The 23,740-nt window shown below is 47.0% G+C and overlaps 1 protein-coding gene across 7 annotated transcripts in view; it reads right to left on the minus strand.

Moving 5' to 3' along the window:
- The window catches only part of LOC116949636 (prolow-density lipoprotein receptor-related protein 1-like), a 289,619-nt gene that overhangs the window by 258,680 nt on the left and 7,199 nt on the right, over window positions 1-23,740 (minus strand). For 4 of the 7 annotated variants that reach the window (XM_032967210.2, XM_032967186.2, XM_032967177.2 and 1 more), the window contains exon 2: window positions 22,570-22,698. In XM_032967210.2, the coding sequence (XP_032823101.2) occupies window positions 22,570-22,698 (129 nt within the window). Of the gene's footprint in view, window positions 1-6,041; window positions 6,448-22,569; window positions 22,699-23,740 lie in introns of those variants that run through there. The other 3 variants (XM_032967202.2, XM_032967195.2, XM_076069024.1) reach the window with 2 other exon arrangements.

Genomic DNA, 23,740 nt, shown 5'->3' on the forward strand with positions numbered 1-23,740 from the left:
CGTGGCTTACACGTGGGCATTTTTACACAGAGCAATAGTCTCACAACAAGAACGTCCATAATTTAAAACGGATTTGTTTAAAACATTGCAAAGGAATACAAGGCGACCCCCAACTTACGACGGCTCGATTTGCGTCTCCCCCGCCTTTACGACCTTTCCTTAGAGTGATTAAGACCCCCACACACACACACAATAACGACCAAAACTCGTATCTACGACCCCCGAACGACTGCTGCCGGCGCCGAATCGATAGCCTACCGAATCTGCGCATGCCATGCGCAGACTCGGTTGCCAGAGGGCGCTGCTTTGCGCTTCTGCCGAATGCGTGTGGAGAGTCCCGCCCGACACGCTCCAGCCGCCGACGTCTCTGTCGCAACGCTCTTCACGTCTTTGTAAATTTTCTTCGAATTTGGAAGAAAAATAATTCGCCTTTCGCTACTGTCCGAGAAGAGGAAATGTGATGCGCGTTGCGTAAAAGTACTCAATGTTTTTTTTCAATTGTAAGTGTTTTTACTTAATACATGTTTGTTAAAAGTTATGTTAAGTTCTAGATTTGAAGCTTTCGTGACTGCAAGGATTCATGCTCTTTGTTTTTTTTCGGTAAAGTCACGTAGGTAAAATAAAAATACAATAAATGAAAACAACTAAATTAAATCACGACGTTTCGGAGGCAACACAAGCTTCCGTCTTCAGGTGGAACAGTCACAGCAAAATCAGCTGTGTCAAGTGAACAGCTCTGGGACACACAAGATTATATACAGGTTAAGGGGGGGTGGGGAGGGGGGGGCTAAGTTAAGCCGCCTTTTGTTATTCTGTAAGGGGTTCAGGGGGAGGCGGTGGTACGCTAGCACTTAAAACCACCTTTCTGTTTAGTTGCAATAAATGTTTGTTCGGGTAATTTGCAATTATTTATTTTCGTGGTACATTTCTGTAGTTTTACTGTTTAGTAATTGGGGTTTCCAGGAACGGAACCCCAATTTATAACGTTGCATCTACGCGAGATAAGGGATCGACTTACGACGTCTCGACTTGCGACCGACATCCAGGAACCAATTAGGTCGCAGGCGCGGGGTTCGCCTGTACACGCACAAAGGCTTGCCAGTATATTGACACAGGTTTTTTTTTTGTTCTCTATAAGGGGGGCGTTACGCAGTGGCTTGTTGTTGTTGTTGAATGGACGACACTCTTACAGCCGGTACATGTTAACGGGATCATCATCGAGCGCCCCACGGTCAAAGTCGACGCCTATCTTGCCTAGATAGGCGCCGACTGAATGTTTACTTCACTTGCTTGTGCCCCCACTGTTCGTCGAAGGGTAAGTGGGGGGGGGGGGTGGTGGTGGGGGGGGCATCTTTGCGAGAGAGAATTTGGGCAGCCCTCTTTTTTGTTCAATTTTCAGTTGCGGAAGGCAGCGCGCGTTCGCCCGCCGAAGCGCGAGAGAGCTGCGCTCGTGATGCACGAGGGCAGCTCTCTCGCCAGACCGATGGCAGTGAATGCATTCTTCAGTCGCGTTTTAAAACATTGCCTTGGCTGCATCCCATATCGCCGCGGCTGTGGGGATGTATGGGAGGAAGAAGAAGATACATTTTTTCTGCTGGCAAGGTGCTCAAATTCCATCAACAATGCCACGCGGCAGTCATTGGCTATTTGGTGTAGGTTGTAGTAGAATGACGCACGTCGGCTGTCTGCTTCGCGGGTGTATGAGTCTAGACGTGTGCGTACACACGCGCCTATCACTTACAGATGACAGTGCACCTGACATGATGCTCGGTGTCCTGCCGAGGGAGAGGGATGAGGCTTTGCATTCGCTTCGGTAAATGTCGCTACAATTTTAACAATAAGCATTCCGGATTCTATGTATTTGTTACCGTTATTAAAACAATGCAAATTAAAAAAAATGTGTACAGCTCTTTCTTGTCCACTCGAGGGTCGTTTGACCATCGTTCACTATGCTAGTGACCATAGTTCACTATGCTAGTGAGCATAGTTCACTATCCTAGTGAGCATAGTTCACTATGCTAGTGAGCATAGTTCACTATGCTAGTGACCATAGTTTGCTCAAAAGAGGCTGCCTCGGACTGGATTACGTGCCGCTCGACGCTGCTGTTAGCCATTGGCCGGGGACTCGAACTTGGGATCGCCAGCTTCGTAGTTGCGTGGACTGCCATTGCTGCGGTGCGTCACACTCGTGCAGAAAAATTATTTTTTTAAAATTAATTCCTGTTCGTAAAAAAAGAAGAGACCGCACCGTTCACGAACGAAAGTGATTTAAGATATTTTATGTTTTTCGCCGTAAAACAAAGCTGCTCACATGTGGCCCGGCACGGTGAAAGTTTGAGGATGATGCCCTTTCGAAAAAAAATGTTGCGGCTGCCTTCATTATGTCCCTGCCATTTAGAAAATCCCTCAGCTGGCTCTGAAGTGATTTCATTGCATAGAAAACACACAATGCATTGCTTAATTTACGCAAATTAAACACCATTAAAAAGCACACTTATGTGCAGTATGAATTGCATTCTGTTGACAGTGGAGTATTACATACACGCCTTGTCACCTTTTGAGAATCATAAATATTAAAAAAAAATCCATACAGAAGCTACACGGACCAAAATTAATTCACTGCAAACTGTAGATCATACCTTCCCGCGCTCCAAAATCCATTTCGTCACGTGAAATGATTTGGCGCCCTCGAAAGACACTTCCATTCCCGTGCACTACAAACATGCTCGTATAAGCACAAAATCCCAGCGAAACCAAGACGGTGTTTAGCCGCACAACTACCTGAGAACGCAATTTACAAGCGCCGATGTACAGCCTTATCACTCGCACCCGGCACAAAGACCACGCATGGATCGAGGAGCTCTTTTGCTCACACAACCAAAAGCACATGCAATTCGCCTCCTCCCCACCGTCCCTTCGTCAGCAAATACCCCAGAGCCTGCCAAGTTTCGCACACTACCTACCCATCCCTGTCCAGCATACACAACGACGAAAACAATTACCGTGCCAACAGAAATGCTTTTTACCCTTTACACCACAGCATTATCACTCTCACCGGTCACACACACACACAGAGCATGCATGAATTGAGGGGCTCTTTTGCTCACACAACCAAAAGCACAAGCAAATCGCCCCTCCACCCGCTGCCGCCGCCCCACCTCGACATTCCCACGTCAGTAAATAACCCAGAGTCTGCCAAGTTCCACAATCTACCTACCATCACTGTCCAATACATAGTAGCGCTAAAACAATCTGTGACCGAAATGCTTTCACAAATGCCAACATTTGCATTGCCCATTGGCTTGGATCCCTCGGCGGCGGATCGCTGCGAGGTGTTCTATCCATCACGGTGACACGGGGGGGGGGGGGGGGGGGCTGCTGCTGGTGCTCGTGCTGCTGCTGGTGCTGCTGCTGGTGCTGCTGCTGCTACTGCTGGTGCTGCTGCTGGTGCTGCTGCTGGTGCTGCTGCTACTGCTGCTGCAGGTGCTGCTGCTGAATGCTGCTGGTGCTGCTGCTACTGCTGCTGCAGGTGCTGCTGCTGGTGCTGCTGCTGCTACTGCTGGTGCTGCTGCTGGTGCTGCTGCTACTGCTGCTGCAGGTGCTGCTGCTACTGCTGCTGGTGCTGCTGCTGAATGCTGCTGGTGCTGCAGGTGCTGCTGCTGAATGCTGCTGGTGCTGCTGGTGCTGCTGCTACTGCTGCTGCAGGTGCTGCTGCTGAATGCTGCTGGTGCTGCAGGTGCTGCTGCTGAATGCTGCTGGTGCTGCTGCTGGTGCTGCTGCTGGTGCTGCTGGTGCTGCTGCTGGTGCTGCTACTGCTGCTGGTGCTGCTGTTTGGGACGTCGTGTTTTCACTGGCGCGGTGCGGCTGCAGCGCGGACCACCCTCCCACCCACCAACCCTCCCCTTCTCTCTCCGCCGAGTGTCCTAGGCCATCGATGGACATTAAAGGGATGCGACCGCCGCTATTTTTAATAAAACGTCACCAGCAAAAATAAATGAGTCCGCTGACGCGGTGCGGGTTTTTAATTAAATTAGTGGGCGAAGAAAACAAAGACGTTGAAACATTTGGACAGCAGAAGTGCTGACCGGTTTCGGCGGTGTGAATCACGGTGAGGTGCCAAGTTAAACAAAGCAAGGTCCCTGCCCACCTGCCAAAGACCTGATAAGTGTCCTCTCATGATTCAGCCCACACAGTGCAGCTACCAAACACCTGGCTGGCTCCCTCGCCGTGCTGAGAGCCACTGCCCGCAAGTCGCAATGCACCGAACCAACAACTTCGCCTTCAACTTCCATCTTGTCAGCTGCTCGTATTCGTCATAACGCTCGCGCGCTCGGTCGCTTCCTCAAACAAATCGTTTCACCGCTCTCAACGGCACAACGTCTCGGTTTGAAATCAAAATCAGGATGTAGTGTTGTGGCTTGGCTCTCCAACGCACCGGTGGTGCTGTACTAGTGACGTATTGGCACGTTCTGTTAACGTGACAACCCTTACTAGTTGGCTGTGTCGGGTGGTGGCGGGTTTAACGACACAACATTTATATATTTACGCGATATAACCCCCCCCAAAAAACCTCTATTATGGATGATATTGGTTGCGAAAGCCGACTACGTGTTAAAATAAGTGTGCATACTAATCAAGTCAACTTTTTCAATGCACTTTGATTCCCGATATTATATTTTCCATTATTCCCACGTCCTCAAAAACGCAATGGCATGTGCGTACATGGTATTGTCGATGCAAACACCGCGATGGAGATTTCTCACTCGTGGGACCTTAACTCGCCCACAAAGCCCCTTGTTTGTAACACATACGGCACAAAACGACAACACGGCGAATGGCGAATCGGCCGACAGAAAATATGAATACTTTGGCCGGGATATCAGAAGATTGCCGCAAAGGGCGAGTTGAGCACACGCAGGCTTCGGGCTATGTGAGCTGCGCGTGTCAACACTTGTCTGGCACAACTCCCGAGCAGATGAGCCCCCCACCGCCGCCTCCACCTCCTTCACAGGGCCAGTCACTCACCAAACTCACAGTCCAGTCACTCACCCAACTCGCAGGGCCAGTCACTCACCCAACAAACCCACTGAGCAAAAATCTCGCAGCCGCAAAAACCCGAGCCGCTCATATCGAAATCAGCGAGGCATAGGAGGCGGAGGACACGTGGGGGTGACCCTCAGCAGCCACTTACGTGGGGCGGGGGGGTGGGGATGGAGGAACCAATGTGACTCACAATTGTGCGTGTGTGTGTACGTGTGCGTGTTTCGTGGGTTTCTGCAAGCGATCGCAGCGTGAAAACAAGGGGCGAGAGATACGGCGGAGTTGGGCCACGGACGAGTTCGTAGCGAAAGTGGTTTTAACAGGATGTTTGAAAAAGTGCAAGATCTGACAAAATATATATATATGCATCGGGTTCAAAGTACGGCGTTGCGACGAGCTGCGCAAAAGACGATGAGGGCATCCACAAAAGTGTCGAGAAAAGCCCCGAAAAATGAATATTCGCAGTTTCCAGCGTGTGGTTTCCTTTGTCAACGTCGAGCTCGACAACACCCGTGCACGTCTATCTTGCCCGCCGTCAGCAAGGTCTTTCACGTCGGAGTTCAAATCGATGAGTTTTAACCTCTGCTGCCCAAAAATAAAATCCCGCACGCCAGTATCGGTCTCAGGCGGCAGCTTGTGCTGTAAACGGTTTTAAAAGACACACAAACACACTCTCTCTCTCTGTTCTTTAGTCCCGAATGTCAGACTTGCTTGCCGGCGATGAACTCAGTTTACTCTCAAACACACACACGCGCAGAGAGAGCTGTTGCAGACAACTACGGACCAGTAGCAAAGCGACATCTTCGTCGCGACTGCTAATAGGTTAACGTTCATTGAACGGAGAGCTCAGTGGATAATATGGATTGACCCTAGGAGCCACGTGTGTTAGGAACAGGCGTACTACACACTTACTGGAGAACGGGGCAGTGCAGACGGGGCAAAGGGAGGGAGGGGGGGGGGGAACGATAGGTGATGGATGCTGAGCAATGCGCGTTACACACCTTGTGATGGTTCAGTCACAGATGTTGCAGCCCTGCTTGCAAGATGCAGAACTCCGCAGAACGCTGCGAGAGCTGGGAAAGAGAGGCCAGCCATGGCAAGACAGAGAGAGAGAGGAAATCTGCACCCCCTGCTCCCCTCCTCCTCCTCCTCTCTCTCTCTCTTCTCTCAGCCACTGATCAAGCCCGCAGAGCTCCGCTGTCGAGTTCCGTGCGAGCGAGCGAGCGAGCACGAAATGCACGCCACACACGCGCAAAGACGCACGCGCGCGCGTGCACTCTCCTACGGCTCCACTGCCCCGCTGTCTCGATGCCCGACCCACGACCGATTGCCTGAGTCGTGAGCCCGCACGCAGCGCGCCAAGCCAAAGGGAGCGCTGCCTCTCGGAGAAGAGCGAAGCGCCTGATTGGTTGCCTGCTCGGGCAGAGGGTGTGGTGCTCTGGGTTGGTTTAAAGGGGGGGGGGGGGGGGGAGGATGGAGGAGGGCACTTTTCAGGCATCAATCAAAGGGGGCCTGAATTTTAACACCCCTACCGCCCCCCCCCCCCCACCAAGTGACACAGGCGTTTACAAAGCAGGCCAGACCCTTCCACTCTGAGTTTACCAAGGGGAGCCCCGCTTTGTGTAATTCTGAAATAAATTTTAAAGCAAACAACAACCACGACATCTCGAGAGTTATTTTTGCTTGTAAGCCCAGACCTAATGTCAAAAACAATGCGACCGCAGTTCATAATTCAACTGCAAAACCGGAACACTACCGCTGGATCACGACCACTATATTCTGGGCAAATCCTACGGACACTGCTTCAAACAAGAAACCCCAGTGAGCCGAGGGAGTTGCCATCTGGTCCTCACCCTCCAGTGTACCTTTTCATTGCCTCGGCAGCCTCTCATTTGAGTGTATCTTAGAAACTGCCACAATCAGTGGCTCGTACATGGCAAGCAGGCGAAGGGTCCTCCAACGATCTCGTTTCCTCCATCCGCAGCTGCTTTGCTCACGTGAGGCGCCGCTTCAACGGGATGGGACATTTCTTTTTAAGCGATCGCAGCAGCCACAGGGAGCAGTCTTTATATAACGTGTGCGTTCATTTGCACTCATGTACACGCGCAAGCTCGCTTGGATAGCATCACAATCGCAAAACGTAATGCCAATGAAATATGCAAAGCTCGAGGTGAAATGCACGACGCCACTGCTCTTTGACAAGGGGCCTGCAGAAATAGACAGCTCAGCTTGATTGCATCAACAACTGCTTTGCCAGAAATGAGACGCTAATTGAAAACTACGTCGGGAACGACGTGCACATAATACTGGTGAAGGGTTGAATGAATACAATAATGCAAAACACACTCGCTATGTTAATATTATGTCCGTTTACCGTGTTTAACCTTTGCGTTTTGCTCGCTGCCCCAGTGCCAAGTGACCTCACGGACTCGGTACATATGCTCGCCTCATCTCTTCAGTTTTTATTTATTTTGGTATAGCCCTGTGAGCCATTCGGCTCTTGAATCGGGTGCAACCGCAACAAACAAAAAACATGAACAAGAAAACATCTTAAAGTGACTATGTGACTGTGCGAACAGAAAATCCATGAAAAACACAGCAAAATATTCCTGAAAAAGCACCGTACACCAACGCAGTGTGTGCAAAAATTCCAGTGGGATGCACGTCAAACAACAACCACAAGAAAACTTAGATTAAGGCCATCAGTCTAACTCCGAACTACAACAAAACAAACATGTCCAAACCAAAAAACATTTTCGAAATCACCAAAAAATAAAGCCATAATTGCAATGTAACAGTGATAATAGGGACTGTGACCGCATTTTTTTTACAATAAACTACATAAAGAACATGTAACACCAAACCCTAGAGCCATAGCTGGCTGCATGAGTTACTCCACAACAACAGAAGCATCAGTCGGAGTATCAAATTTTTCAATGCACCTTTAAGATCAGCACGCTGACCTTAAAGGTCCCAGCTCATTCAAACTTATTTTTGTCTTCCGTGTGTACACTTTGTTACGGCCGCATATGACAGAATAGGTCGACTCTGCACATTGTGCCACCTGCACCCGTCCACCATCCTTATACTCCGGGCTGTTCTCGTAATGTTCTCCGATATGTGTATCAGCAAGGCACACTGACTCTTTCTTCCTTCACGTGGAAGAACGCACGCCGGTTCGGTGCAATCGATGTCTCCACGCTATTACCGAGACGCTCATTGGACTGTACATTCCTTTGTCCATCCACTGCTGGATGAATCCCTCCCCGTACCGCGATGTTCACGTGGGTTGTTCGACCGAGCATCACAGAGTTAATCGGTGTGTGGGGTTGGTGAAAGCGGTGCCCAAGGACCGGGCCAATTGTATAACTTGCCACTGATATTAACCGTGACTGGGAAATTATTGATCGCGTAGGCAGCTTGCTTTGCTCACCACAGCTTAAATCTAAGTCACTGGGTCCGCACGGTGATGCTCGAATCGCTGCAGAAACACTTTTCTCAGCCATGGAAAATGAGACGAAAGCAGTTACATTTCTCAAAAATGCAGTCAAAGCTCCTTCATGATAAAACAAGCAAGGGGATCGGTGCTCATTTCTGTTGATGGTCCTGAGCAAGGGGTGGACATTCCATATTAACATGGCAGGTGTCGGTATATCCGTCAGGAAACCACGGGTGGAACTTATTTTATTGGCCCTGGAAAGATGATGTGGTGTAACCGCCCCCAACTGACCACGATGCGAACTTGCGATCTTCCTCTTGTGATTTAAGCACCGACCACGGTAGCGACCCATCCGGATGACTCATGAATATTGTTTTCCTCCTAGGAAGATTTTTTTTCGAGTGAAATTGTTTCACAAAAGTGGCTTATCACCTCTTGTGTAATGTAATAATGTGTCCTTTATTCAGCCAAGAGATTAAATAAATACATTAAGACACGGTGAGGAAATGCCTCTTTTGTCAGAGCGACCTGGGTGTGACTTGTGTAAAAACCCAACTATTAGATGATATATATGTAGTGGGTTCCACGGAGGCAGACACTTGAACTTGGAGGCAACACGTTTACTCTACAACCCCAACAGGGTAACTACATAACGTACACAGGATAATGACATAGGTGGTAACTACCACTGTTAACTAGACCACAACGGGGTAACTACACAACCGGGTCAGTCAGTAACACACTGCCTGACCCACGATGCCGAGCGTGAAGACCGAAGACCGAGGACCGAGGATCGAAGAGACGTAGCACCGACGGGTTCCATTCCAACAGACAGCCCCGATCGGCTCTCGGTACCTCCCTTTTATGCCCCTGAGTGTGGCCTGGCTCCGCCCTCAGCCACGCCCCCTTCTATACCCTACTAGAAGGTTCTGGGCTATACATCACGTGTCTCTCTCACCACCTTTTGCCCCCCCACCCCTCATTATCCTGTCCTAGTCACGTGCCCTCTCAGGTTCACCCAGACTGTCACGTCCTCACTTGCCCTCTCTCTGACTGTCACCAGAACCATGCCCCCTAGGGCCCCCTTCTATGCCATATCTACTGTGGTGCCAGAGAGAGGCTCTAACACGCACAGTTGCACTCTTCACTCAGTAGCTTGCTCTAAACGCCGTCGTAACTCAATATACGTCACTACATATTTATCAAACTTATAAATAAGGCCATGCCACAAAGCTCTTTCTCTCGTGATTTATTTTAGACGTCATTTAAAATAATTGTTTAGTTTACGCAAACGTGGAAATTACTTGTTTTATATGAAAACTTATTTAATTAGTTCGACAAATGTATTTGTGAAATTTCGCAAGGCCTGACATTCACATGTTTTCACATTTCAATTGTTTCCGTCAGTTACATTTGCATTGTAAATTCCGAAGTGCTCCTGTACAGTGTTACGTGTAATCGCCAATAACAGCCGACATTAACGTGAAAGCATTGGTATGTTAAGAAACTATTCGAGCAACTGGATAATAACAACCACTCGCTTTGTAGACATTTATTTTAATTTTTTCTATCTTAAAATTTCATCCATTTCTCATTTCATCGCATCCAACGTCAGCATAAAACCATAAATACCAAAAAGTAAAAACTGACAATCAAACACCTCAGAAATTTCCACTCAATAGATCAATAAGTCACTCAAATCGCGAAGATAGAGCTTCCACACACACACACACACCTGGAATTGCAGTGTGTGTGACTCACGCAACCTCGTCTGGGGGACAGTATGAGAACACCATGTGGCTTCTTGATAATCAACACAAACATGAGTCACGAGCCAAGTCAGTCCTCAACAATATTTACTTCGGCTGCATCTGCTGAGAGGCGTTTAATAGATAGGCGGAAACACACAGCAGCATTTCATTGTCTTGTTCTGCACCCATCTCGATAATCAGAGGGTGCCAAATTTAAACAGCCTCAATTACCCCTGTTGCTCGTGCAACCCAACACAACTTTTCGACAAGCCACCAAAAAACCTACCATATCCACGCAAAGTAAAACCACAGAATGCGTGTACGTTGCACTTATTTCGCACCGTACGTCGCCACCCGTGCTAATCGGAGGTGTGGGGGAAGGACAACAATATAAACCAATGGTAATAATAACACACATTTAAAATACGCCCTTTGTCAATACATTTATAAGATTGTCCAACCCATTCTGTGCCATTTGGGGGCGGTTTGTCCATACTTCACCGCACTGGTCAATGCGGGATAGAGAAGTTGCGGGTGGGGATTACCGGGACCGGTTCAGGTCCAGATGTCCATCACCGGTAAATGGTTGCTTTGGGCAGGAGTTGAACTCTTTGGGTAGAAATTGAATTCCTGGCCAAAGAGTTGTGGTGCAGTACGCTCCACACTGCACCACAGCTCCGATGCTAAACAGATACGACGTATACGCTGAACAGAAATGTAAAATTAAGCACAAAACGAATCGAAATATTCTGTGTTGCTATATATTCCTGTTCTAGCTAAGTATTTAAGCCACGTGTTGGTAATCATTGACTCATTTGCAAATATTGAGAGGAATTTGTGTGTTTGTTTCTGTATAGTTTGTGTTGTCCCATCCTACTTGGGTGGGTCATTGCCCCATGTACAAAACGTTCCTCCGAAGTACGCCCCGGTCCACACGCCAATCTCAAAGTCCCTTCCGCAGTGTGTGCACAAGACTGCACAACTGTTGTAATTTATATCGCATTTTAAAATTAAATATTGTATTTCTCTTCATACGCATAATTCTACTCACGAAAACGAGTGTGAACACACACACACATGAGAAAATAATGATCCATGATTAGTCTGTGTACGACTTTCCAGGCTATGTGCTGTAAGAAATCACCTAGAGATCTGGTGGCTAATTCTACACGATACTGCGTATTGCTTTTGTTTAATGACATTTTAAAATGATAATTTAGAGTCTTTAATCAGTCAAAAAATTTATGAACGGCTTCTCCACAACCCACAATGTGTTGGTCCTGGGGGTTATTTGGCCATACTTCACCAAACTGGTCAGAAAGGTAAATTTAACACATAGTCCATCGCGAAAAATGTAATGACTCATAATTGTTACCTGGGTCAGATCGCCATGTCAATGCAATGCTAATCTGTGTTCCGTACTCTCCTCCACCGAGCAAAGCGAAATAAATATAGTTATGCCATGAACAAACGTGCCAATTGACTATTGCTCCAGCACATTGGTGTCAGGAAGATCAACCCACAAACATTGAACAACGTGCTACGACGTTTTCGCTGCAAATTACAACCAGCATTATCAGGCAAATTGCCAAAATTGAACTCCTCCAGCCACTGCAGGAATTGAATTCTAGCAGTCGCCTGACGATGCTGATTGTAATTACCAGAAAGAAAATAAAAAAAACGTCTTACCCACTCGTTAAATGTGTGCGAATTGCTCTTCAGCACACCAGTGTGCACGCCTGTTCACGTGACCGCTTGCACTTATTCAGCTGTACCAGGCGAAGGAGGAAGTACTGCACACATTGGCATTCTACCCACACGGTGATGTGACCCACAGATCAATGATGAATGGTCAGCACGGTTTGGTGCAGTTGAGCGGGGTGGTCCAGGACCGGTTCAAATATAACTCGCCACTGATGCCATCGACGGCCGGGAATCGAACCCAGGTCGCCAGGTTTCAAACGCAGTGCACCAAATTTCTCCCCACCGCTGCTCCACATACGAAAACCGTTATTGGTCGAGATTAGATTAATAATAACGTCCATTGCATCAGCATTATATAAAAATTGTGATGGTAAACCTGCACGGCGATTCAACGGGGTCTTGGCAAACGCGAGCCATTAAATCAACACTGTGGCACGCAAACACACACGGGGAACGGCTCGAACGTGCAAACACGGTCGCCACTGCACATAACGACGGGCGCGCAGACACAGCGCTCTTTTTTTTTTTGGGACGCCTCAAGTACCACGCTCGTTCATCGATTCCCCCCGAATACCTGTGAGCTGAACGTGCGGCTTACGTTTCACACGGCGAGAGGTCGTGCTTTCTCGCACTCCCTCTCTCTCTCTGCGCATGCACTCTGGAGTAACCTCCCTTTTTGGAAAACCGTACGAATAATTCACCCCCCCCGCTGTTCAAATCCCACAGTGAAAGCTTACCCTTCTTCTGAAACGGTTCTATGTGTAAGCCGTCATTTTTTTTTCCCGCCAAAATAAAATCATGTTTAAGTCCATCGACCTGTGAGCTTCATGGACCACCGGTTCCCGCTAGCATATGCTTAAATAAGTCAAATAAACAATGGATGCATTTTTTATTTCCTATGTCTGGTGTCCCCCGCGCCTCCAATGAGCACGGTTGGCTATGTACGGTGCGAAAGATGTTCAACATACATACATACATGAGCAGAGTGTTTACAATTAAACAATTACCTCGACTTGTGCCATGGATAAGATTTTTTGACAACCACTTTGGGCACCCAAATGTTTTATGTACTTTACGTCTTTGATGCCTCTTGTGAAGAACACTTAAACTGTCAATATTCCATTGCACTATCCAACATTATCATTGACCAATTCATTGCAATGCCTGTTCAGCGTCTGGACATGCAATTTCTGCGATTGAATTTTACATCTGGTGGAATAAAATGTGAAGCATTCAAAATCACCGATGGAGTCGGTGGCTGGTCATGGAATAGCTTAGTTGATGGGATTCCTGTGGCACTGTGACACTTCCTGGACTCACGTCAAGCACCGTGCTTAACTAACGAAGACGGATGACCTGACACGCCCAGCCAAGCAGGCCAACACACAACGAGCACAGCACACACACACACACGCGCGGCTATATCCAGTTCGTTTGTTGTAGCTGGCATCCCACTAATGCAAAACAGCAAAAATAAGGAGAAAAGCTTCTTAACAGCACGTTAAATAACAATTCTAAAGGCTTGTTGCGTGCAATTTTACTGCTCTATTTTTCAGTTTTTTTATTAAACGTGAATGATCACAAAATGCTTAGCATGCTGCTCCTGGGAGCCATTGGCTCGGTAACTAAGCATCAAATTAAAGGAAGTGGACATGCGATTATGCATGCAGAATTTACATGGCTGGTTGTTGGGTACATCTACATCGAAGGACAAGTGGATACCACTTTGCGGAACCCATTAGTTAATGTTTTCAGAGCAAATAAATATGTATGAGTTTCAGTTAATTAGCTTATAAATATAAAAATTGACAGTTGCATACGCAATGCCGTGATACATTGTGAATGTAATAACTGTCCGAAACAAGAGATCCCCCCCCCAAAAAAAAAAACGGTGAAAATTCAACAGCAGAGACGCGAGACGGCGGCAGGTTGTGATTGTGAGAGAACAAAGAGGGGCGGGTGATGACATTGGCAGAGTTGTAGCCGCGCAAGCCGCGAACGAGGAGCATTAAAGAGCACTCCCGTGACGCAGAGTCGGCAAGGAAATGCAATTCGCGCAATGAGATGGAGGCGCGCGCGCGGGAGGAAGGGAGGGAGGGGAGTTAAGGGGACGGAGTAACGCAGCGGGCCGAAGAACAGGTGTGAATGATGTGGTGAGACTTCATAAAGAAAACTGCCCGAGAAATTACTGCCACGAAAGACAACGGTGCTGTCTCGCCCGAATGTTTGCACAGACCCCCACCTTCGCCGGGTCGCTGGAGCGGCTCCCAAATTCTGATGGGTCGTACCGAGTGCACTGTGGCCCTCTGCTGATGGGCGGTGGCACAGGCCGCTTGCGTGGCGTGCAACGTGGCGTCTGCTCGTACTCGCGATGGTGCGAATCTGCCCCCAAGGTTCATCCCTCATATTCTTCTTTCCACTTGACACGATGTTCCCCTTTTGCTCATTATTCTCGGACAGGCAGTAGCCTGGCACCGAGAAGCCAGTGACCGAGGAGAAGCTTTTCAAAAGAGAGATGGTGCAATATTTGTAGGTGGGATGTCCAGACTTCTCGCTTTTGGCAAATCGTCGAACAAAGATGGTCACTGCATCGCGCGCTTTCAGATGCGCTTCTGCGGCCGTCTGGAACCATCTTCCTTCCGATATTAGGAAGCCATTGGATCTATGCACATTTAAAACTAGATAGAAACTAATTTCTTTAGAACTGCTTTTTTGTGTTTAGTTTGTTGTTCTTACCCCGCATCTCTGATTAGCACGGTGGGCTACGTACGGTACGAAAGAAGTTCACCAATACCTCTGTATTTCCGCAGGACGTATAAATTCACCCCTTGTACCCTCTCCGATAAATATGCTGAAATTTCCCGAATCAGAGTGGCAAATTATATTCAATAATTGATTCTTATTTTTCGTCATGATGATGGCTGCCAATCAAGAATATTGTATGTTCTGCATCGGTTTTCTCCCACCGATAAAATACACATAGAAAGTAACTTACGTTGCCCAAACGTTCAGATGCTGAAAGATTTCACTGGAAATTACCCAATTGGGATTACACACAGTAACAGTAACATCACCCCGTACTGCAAAGACCAAGGCAGGACCCTCCTGAACGAACTGAACACAAAAAGCAGACGGAGAGGCAGCCAGGGCATGGATCGCTTCCACGAGAACGTCCACCAAGGAATTGGAGCGGTGAAATCCGCTCGTGTGTGGGTGCTTGGTTCATTATTAGATGGCCAGATTGTGAGAGATGCTTCTGGCTTAGGGAGACCTCCATCCAAAAATAGACTGGCCATGGGTGATGATGATAATGATCATTTTACATCGTTTTTAATACAGGATATAATTTGAATCGCTCCTCATTTTCTCATTTAGTTTGAATGTTTTCATTCCACAAACCTAAATGTAACGTTGGCATATGATTTGCATGCATTGCGAATAACCGCTTCTCACACCAATCATTTACTGCCTGTTGTGTGATTAATATATTTGAAGAAGCGATGTATCATTAGATGCCTAATACTCACGTCTCCAAGGACGAGGGGTGCTGTGGTTAGAACTCGAATCACAGTTGGAAGGTTACGAATTAAAATTCCCATCACGTGCTGACTCAACCCAATCATTGCTCTGGGACCAGTGAGGGGAGTATCACTTAATGGGAATCCAACAGTTGTTCACCTATGGACAGAACTGGCCCCAGGCATGTGAATGTAGAATTTACACCCGTGGTTTCAAGTAACGAATTTGTATGTTGTTTGACCAGAATCGTCTAATTTGCAAGAGTGACCAACCCGGGTAATCGAAATGACAAATGCAAGAAGATGAACACAAGTTACAACCGTGACGCAAATAGAAGTTAGAGGTGAAATAAAAAAATACGTGGAAGACACTTTGACTTTTTTTGACAAGGACGGCCAATGTATACCGTGGGCTCACACTTGAATGGGGAAAAAAAAATCAACATTGGCAACACTAAGAAGTGTGGGACCCATCTCTGGCGCCCGCTGCGATGTGTTACGGGCGTTGAGGCATTACTCTGTGTTTTATTAGCTAGCACCCGTTCAATGTCAAGCGTGGATCTTCATTTAGATGTATAACTACGATGGGCCCGCAGAAGACATAAATTCATAATTGTAAAATATGGCAGGAGTTTATTAATGTAAGTGAATGAAATGCCACCTTCTGATAGTCTGCCAACAAATGACATTCTCGACAGATATTTGCATGACTGATGGAGTGTTTGTTTTTATGCATGTAAATGAATCCGCCCCTCCACATTTCGATGATTGCTTGATATTATTTAGTTAATGCAACACGGTATATAGAGAGGTCCTAAATCAGCTAAATATAAACAAGTTCATCCTCTTAAATTACAAATGATGTTTCAGAGCAAGCCGGGTATCTGTTTGTATCTGCCTGCCGCTTTTTAGGTGTCTGTTCACAAATTGTAATGAACATTTTTTTTTGTACAGTAACATTGGCATAATTCAAATTACAAAACCATCTGCAAAGCAGTCTATCTTGGCTATTTAAATCACTCATCATTAGTGACGTGAGCAGTAACCAAAACAAAACTCGCAAGTTTTAATTCCGTGAAACGAGGGAGCTACGTTCTCATTTAATAAAGAAAAGCGACATAATTGTGGGGGTGGGCATTGGGGGGCGTGGCGTGAAAGATGTCCGAAAATGTTACAATATTTAATTTGAATGTAACAATTGGTTGCTGTCACGACCTCGAACCTGACGAATTAAAACCGAACTCGCTTTACTCGCCGGCTTCGCCCGGGACTTGGATTCTTGTCTTGGATTATTACATGGCCTACGCGGAGGGTTGGGGCGGGAGGATGCGTGACGTCAGCAGGCATACTGCGTGACGTCAGGAGGCACACTGCGTGACGTCAGCAGGCACACTGCGTGACGCTGCCGCATGCGGGTGACATCACAGATGTGACGTCGCCGCTCACTTGCGTGTAAAATATATCCATTATTGCGCCACCTCCCCACTCCAAAAAAACCCACAAATGTCTATTCTTTTGCATGTCGGGAAGTATGCTAAACATTTCAAAAAGACACACATATTCACAATATATAGAAAACTGATTTAGCGGCGGCGGCAACAACAACAAAAAACCCCACCCACCCCGCCCCCTCCCACGTCCACGTCACAACATTGGTAGCTGCGTCTGCGTGGCGCGGGGTTGACGAGGATGCGAGACCGGCGACTTCCCATTCGACGTGCAACTCGAAATTGGCGCTCGCATGTTACAACGCGCGGATCCCCTCCGTTCGCCGAGCCATTTGTTCTGTTGATTAATAGACGCAAGTGGACTGAGCCAGAGCTACCGCGCGCACGGAGAAGTCTCCCGCAAAGATGTATGGCCGTGGAATTAAGACTAATGATTTTTACCGTAGGCAGGGGATAAATTCTACCGCTAAACACAATCCCAGAGTAATGAGTCTCCCGAATATAAGAGCCTGCTATTATTACACAATGCGAAATGACTCCCTCTTTGAAATGTTTTGGTAAAATGAGTGTTTGAGTGGCAAAAGAAATAGGCGTACGGTAGGTTATTGTTAAACGGTGGCATTTCTTCTGCAATACAATCTTGCTCCGGGTAACAACCGATTGTTATTATAGTTCAACAAGCTGTTCAACACACACATCGCATGCCAATGCAGTAACCGGTGGTAGACTGTCATTATGGATCAGATGTCGTTTTGAGAAAAAAACTAATTTTACACTTCAGGCACATCTTATCCTTCCACAATAATGACCCGTGTAGTATGTCCTGGCATTAATGCCATTGTTCACTTTGTTTCTCTACCCAAGTCTGATATTAAATGCGCCTTGCTATTCTTGATAATGATTATATTAACTTCGACCCATTTGGAGAACGTTTATCTTCATTGCGAATAGTGGAGACGCATTTTTAAAGTTGCCTTGCAGAAACGGGGATTTTTTTTTCCTTATTAAAAATACAAATTTTAAAATTCCACCGTGGCTCACTTTCCTGTAAATCGGGTTGATCAAACAAATGTAAATGCATTAAACACGTAAACCGTACAAAGCCACCAAAGTCTCATCCAAGGGCATGTATACACAAACAACGTAGGGGTGGTGCATTCACACGGGAAGCTTTTGAAGATTTCACCTCTGACTCACAACAACAATTACCGAATAAAATCTTTCATATACAGACAATCACCATCAAGGCAGTCTATTCAATAACAGCACACTGCGAGTGTATAGCAATTTGCACACGCCGAGTCGCACACGCACCACAGAAACAGCAGTGCCAAATCTCAAACCGCACAGTAAGCTATTTTTATCTCACAAAAAATACACAACTTTGAGAATGTAATTAACGGTATTTTACCGTTGTGTTGCAAACCGTATAAATTACAATTATGACATTCAGTGATAATTTTATAGCTGGTGATATAAGGGTCTGTGTCATTTAACCAAAGTAAGCATTTACAATGCACCGTTTGTTTGGAAGTGCTGACATCTGACATTAGCTGAGCCTCTTCAGTGTTTGCTGATGCGCATTTTTTTTTCGCGCATCTGGGAGGTGACCGAGTATTAAAACTGTGCATCACATACAGCGCAAAATGTGCAATAAAGAGCACTCAGGCTGAACATAGTGCAGTCTATCAGAAAGCACTATATATTCTCGCCAAATAGCAATTTACTTTGTTGCGTGCATTACCATACCAGCAACAGCCAAATCAGTCAATCTTCTTAATGGCATTAGGTAGCAGGTTGCAAGGACATTATGTAAATACATACAAGATCCTTGAATCAAAACCCTACCACCCTCGACATTATAAAGTTATCTTAACCCGAGAAATGTGAGCACTAACATTTAATTCCTGTGCTTCGGCGCGTGCACATGTTGTATGCACGCATGCGTGGGCTGGCCAATGGCGACCGATGGTGTAGCGGTTAGCCCTGCTTTGCGCTGCGCTACGATCCTGGCCACCCGAGTTCGATTCCCGCTCACGGCCCACACCAGTGACGATTATCTGAACCGGTCCTGGGTCTCCCATAGGTCGACTCAGCGTAAAATGAGTACCTGGTCACGATGTGTAAAACATCTCCACTCGGGAGCCAAAAGGTGGCTGGGCGTGGTGGTGGCCACCCACCCTTGGTGTGCCGTTCCGGCCTTCATTATGTGCTAGCTAACAGAACCTGCCTCAACAGTCTGTTACATGCTATACGGGGGATCTTTGGGCTGGCCAAATTATTTTTTGTGCTGGGCAAGTACATTTTCCCCAAGAGTCTCAGCAAGCCAACACGAGGACACATTGTTTCACGGGTGGCTGTGTGCGGGTTTGTGTGTTTGAACTACCTTCTGCCAAGGAAATATAGAGGAAATTTCATTTCCCGACACTAAAGAGAGAGCTGTGCATGAATGACCTTAGTGGATGCATGGGGAGCACCACTGAGTCTGGCTGGATCATAGGAGGCAATTTCAGCACTGCCGTGATGTTCAAGGATGCTCCACTAATATCTATTTTCCACGTTACAACCGAGCCGCGCTGGAGCTGTGCCAAGCCAGCTCAGCACGGCTCACGAGGCAACGGATTGTTTCCCACCGCAGAAGCCGTACCGTGCCACTGACATCTCAGGCTCTGCTCGACCCTAAGCCAGATTCAAGTGTCTTGTAAGGCCACGGAGTGTCACGGTTAGGTGACTCAGCTGTGCAAATAGCCGATGGAATACAACTCGGCCAATGAGGGCACAGTGGCTAAAATGTACCGGTGGAAGAGGGGGCATACGTGAATGAAGAAACGGGCATTATCGAGGCCTACGTAGACATGCTGCTTGCGACGCGTGTTGTTCAGCATAATGTCCGTCTCGCACCATGCGCTGGAAGCATCCGACAGGAACTGAACAGTCCCTGAACTGAATGGAAGCTAAAATAGTTCCTGAGGAGGCTTCTGGCACGTGGAGCTAAATGTCAAGATATGGTGCCGCAAAAACACTGGGGGACCTCTACGGCACAACTGTGAAAACATTTACAGGATTCATGGGGAGCACCACTCTTCTCCTTTTACCTTACAGATGAGCCAGCAACACCTGCTTGTGATTTTTTGTTTCGTATAAAGAGGTATTATTTTCTGTTAGCATACCTACGTATCTAATGGAGACTCTACATGCATTTGCTGGAGGCCAGTCACTGCACTAAATGTTCATAAAATGATTATTTCAAGGTTGTCCGGGTTGGCTGATAACTTAACACTCAAAGCAGGATAACAGCTAACTACTCGTTAATGGATTGGCCAAACATCCTATCGAAGGGCTCTTCTGAAACGTCTTCAGACTCATTGAGGCTTTTCTTGGTAAATAAATGGCACTGTTTTCATTATTCTTCAAAATATGAATCTAATGGAATTCAAATTACACAGTTTATCACTCTCACTGTGAAGTCTATATACAGTATAGCATTACATTTCACAAACACACCAGCATCCACTACCTACCTCTTCCCCATAAAAGAGAAATCGAACCACCGAACTGACCTACCCGTAGGACTAGTTCGGTTCGTCTTGCTATGACAGGTCCTAATAATAAGCACCACCCCCCCTCCCAGTTCTGCGGTCCTCTATATATTAACATGACATTGGCCGATTAATGAGTGTTTATACACCTGGGAGGAAAACGGAATGCCCGGAGAAACACGATTCGCGTGAGGGGGCAACGCTATATCCCGTACAGGTAGAACAGGCGGGGGTCCCCGTTTGCTGTGTCGCATTCTCCTGGCGAGCCGGAGGGTACGGCACCTCCTCGACACACACGGGAAGCGAGTTTCACAACATCTGTGTGTGTTCCACCAACCCTCGATGCTGCACCCCACAGTGCTGAATTTGAGGGCGTGCGCCACAATTGAATGCAATAAAGGATGCATAAGATTAGTTGCCAGTGTGATTACGCTGTTTAAGTCTGAACACAAGACTAAATATGTTTGAATTGGGGCCATACAATTCAAACACAATTCAAGTGTCAACATAATATGACACCTAGACAGAATGTGGTCCTCCACGCCAGTGTTGATGGCATGGTTTTTGTGCGGGTAATTGAAGGTGTGTGAAAAAAAGTGTAACATGACCTGTTGTCAAAACGGCAGCTGTTTCTGATTACGCCTGGCTATTGCACGCTTTGCCCAGCTCATACCACTTACTGAGCTGAATTTACAGCGCCTGTTTTTAATTAGCTATTGTTAAACGAGTCTTTACAAGAACACGCGAAGAGGAACCAGCATGTATGTGTTGTGTGTGAGTGCGTATGTGGGCAGTCTGTGAACATGGGGAATTTGGAGCGCAGTGGTTCATGAACCACGCTATGATCTCGGCTGCGTGGCTTTGATTCCCTGCTATGTACTTCAGTGGCGTGTGGCGTCTCAGCTTCTCCAGGAGCTCTGATTTTATAATTGCTTCATTGCTTGCAACTGTGTTTTTTTATGTTATTGCTTTTGATGACCCAGGTCGCACTTACTAAATGAGACTATTCTCTGCTTTTTTTTATTCTTCCCGGACTCTAGGAAATACTCGTTCAACTCGGCCTTGACCCATGGGATCCTTGTTTTTAGCCGGTATCAAGATGATGAAAAATGCATGAAGAAAATGTTTGTTTACGTTCTGGCAATGATATTTGGTGTTTGAACAACTCAATTACCTCCCTGTATCATTGCCAGAAAGGGGAACGCATTTCCTTCTCTCTTCATCAGCATTGTTCGCTGCGAGGACATCGGCGTACCAGAACGCAAAGGTGCAGAACGCTGACAGCACCAACAACCCCCGTCTACCGCGGTAGCCTTAACGTCAACGCCTTTGACATTTTCCAAGTCGCTTAATCCTTCTTTCGCATGGATGCATAGCGGCAGATAAAATATGTAATTTTTCGATGTTTGCAATCCGGCTCAGTTGTCCGGTTCACACGCGGAGTGGATCTCGTCCGTTCCTCCTCCCGTAAGCGAGTGAAGACGGCAGCTGTGTACGATGCGAGTGAAGACGGCAGCTGTGTACGATGCGAGTGAAAGACGGCAGCTGTGTACGATGCAAGTGAAGACGGCAGCTGTGTACGATGCGAGTGAAGACGGCAGCTGTGTACGATGCGAGTGAAGACGGCAGCTGTGTACGATGCGAGTGAAGACGGCAGCTGTGTACGATGCGAGTGAAGACGGCAGCTGTGTACGATGCGAGTCGATCATTTGGTGATTCGTGGCCGCACCAAAATTGCGGATCCGCCGAATCTTGGATCCGCCGTTTGTGGCATCAGGTGCCCCCCCCCCCCCCCCCCCCCCCGGTTGATGGTCGACCATTGCCGGCGTGAAAGATTGACACCGTGAAGGTTTCATGGTAGGGTCCTGGATGGGAGATGATTATTTTTGACGTCGTCAACACTTGCTCCCACCTAGCCCGCCTTCAGCTGTGTTTGTAGCGCGGAGCGAGCCCCGCTTATTGACAACGGCGGCAGTAAACCCAGCCGGCGTGGCAAGGTGGAGGATCGGTTTCTCTGCAATTAAAATTTTGCCGTGCGTGGCGGCGGGGGGTGGGAAAGCGGCGTGCCGCGAGGCGATTCGACAAAGTAGAACAACAACAACAACAACAAAAATTCGACAAGAAACTTACGGCAGTGGAGTTCATCGGAGCCATCTCGACAGTCGTAATCTCCATCGCACATCCAATTGCGCGGGATGCACTTGCCACTACTACACCGATACTGAGTGTTCCCGCAGGTCCCCTGCTCGCCTTCATCTGCTGAGAGAGAGAGAGAGAAGGGAACAACAACAAAAAAGGTGGCCGTTCTAATCAGTCTCCCCGCCACCATCATCACAGGCCTCTTCTCGCGTACAACCGGCATTGGTGGGTCAGCAGATTTCTGGCACATCTGTATGCACGTGTTCCCGTGGAAGCAATGGTCAGGGTGCAAGGAGCCGAAGCCAACCCTGGACCTCTGCTCCCAAGATAATTCACGATGGTTTGCGTACAACGAAGTTAATTTTACGCGCGCAGTTATTAAACAACAATGGCAAGATACTTTTTTTCATTTTGATAACCAATAATTAATCAGACAGATTCGTTGTTTTCTAATCAAGTACTTGCCGTCGCTACGTGGGCATATTGTTGATGTGCAAATGTTGACTTCAGAAGCTTCGTTAATAACAAAAATTTGCGATGGAATGTGTGTCCAATTTTTTTCATGCGTACGTGGATCATTTTCGAATTGTAACGTTAATTGCAGTGAACTTTAACACTAAATGCATTCAATACCATTAGCACGATGCCCGAACACATTGCTTGAACATCGCAGCACTGCTGTGGGAAAATGTAAGAAATGCGGTGTGATCATTCGTCTCATATTGAAGCTAATTCTTATTTGATAGCAGGAGTCTCATGCCCCCCCCCCCCATAAATTTGGCAGCGAATGCTTTGCAAGCCGTACCACTTGTCCGAGAAACAAATGGTATAGTTCTATTAAACTAATTTAATTGGTTGTTTGATTTCGTGCTGCGAACTTCATTGAATATACGCGTTGCAATTAATAGTTATTTTGCTCATAAATACATTTACATTTCAAAACAACATATCCCGTTCTTAAACGAAGCTGGCACAAAACGAAAATTTCACCAAAGTGGCTGAATAACTTATTGACGAATGTTTTGAGTGGGTTTTAAAAAATATATATACACACACACACGGTGTTTCAAAAAAAGTTAACACTGACATGGGACTATCGTTTTTAATGGGGAAAAAAGAACGGACAATTCACTGTAACATGATAACAAATGTAATGTCAATA

This window comes from Petromyzon marinus, chromosome 2, assembly GCF_048934315.1.
Source record: "Petromyzon marinus isolate PM22_M1 ecotype Great Lakes invasive population chromosome 2, UKy_Petmar_22M1.pri1.0, whole genome shotgun sequence".
Taxonomy (NCBI): Eukaryota; Metazoa; Chordata; class Hyperoartia; order Petromyzontiformes; family Petromyzontidae; genus Petromyzon; species Petromyzon marinus.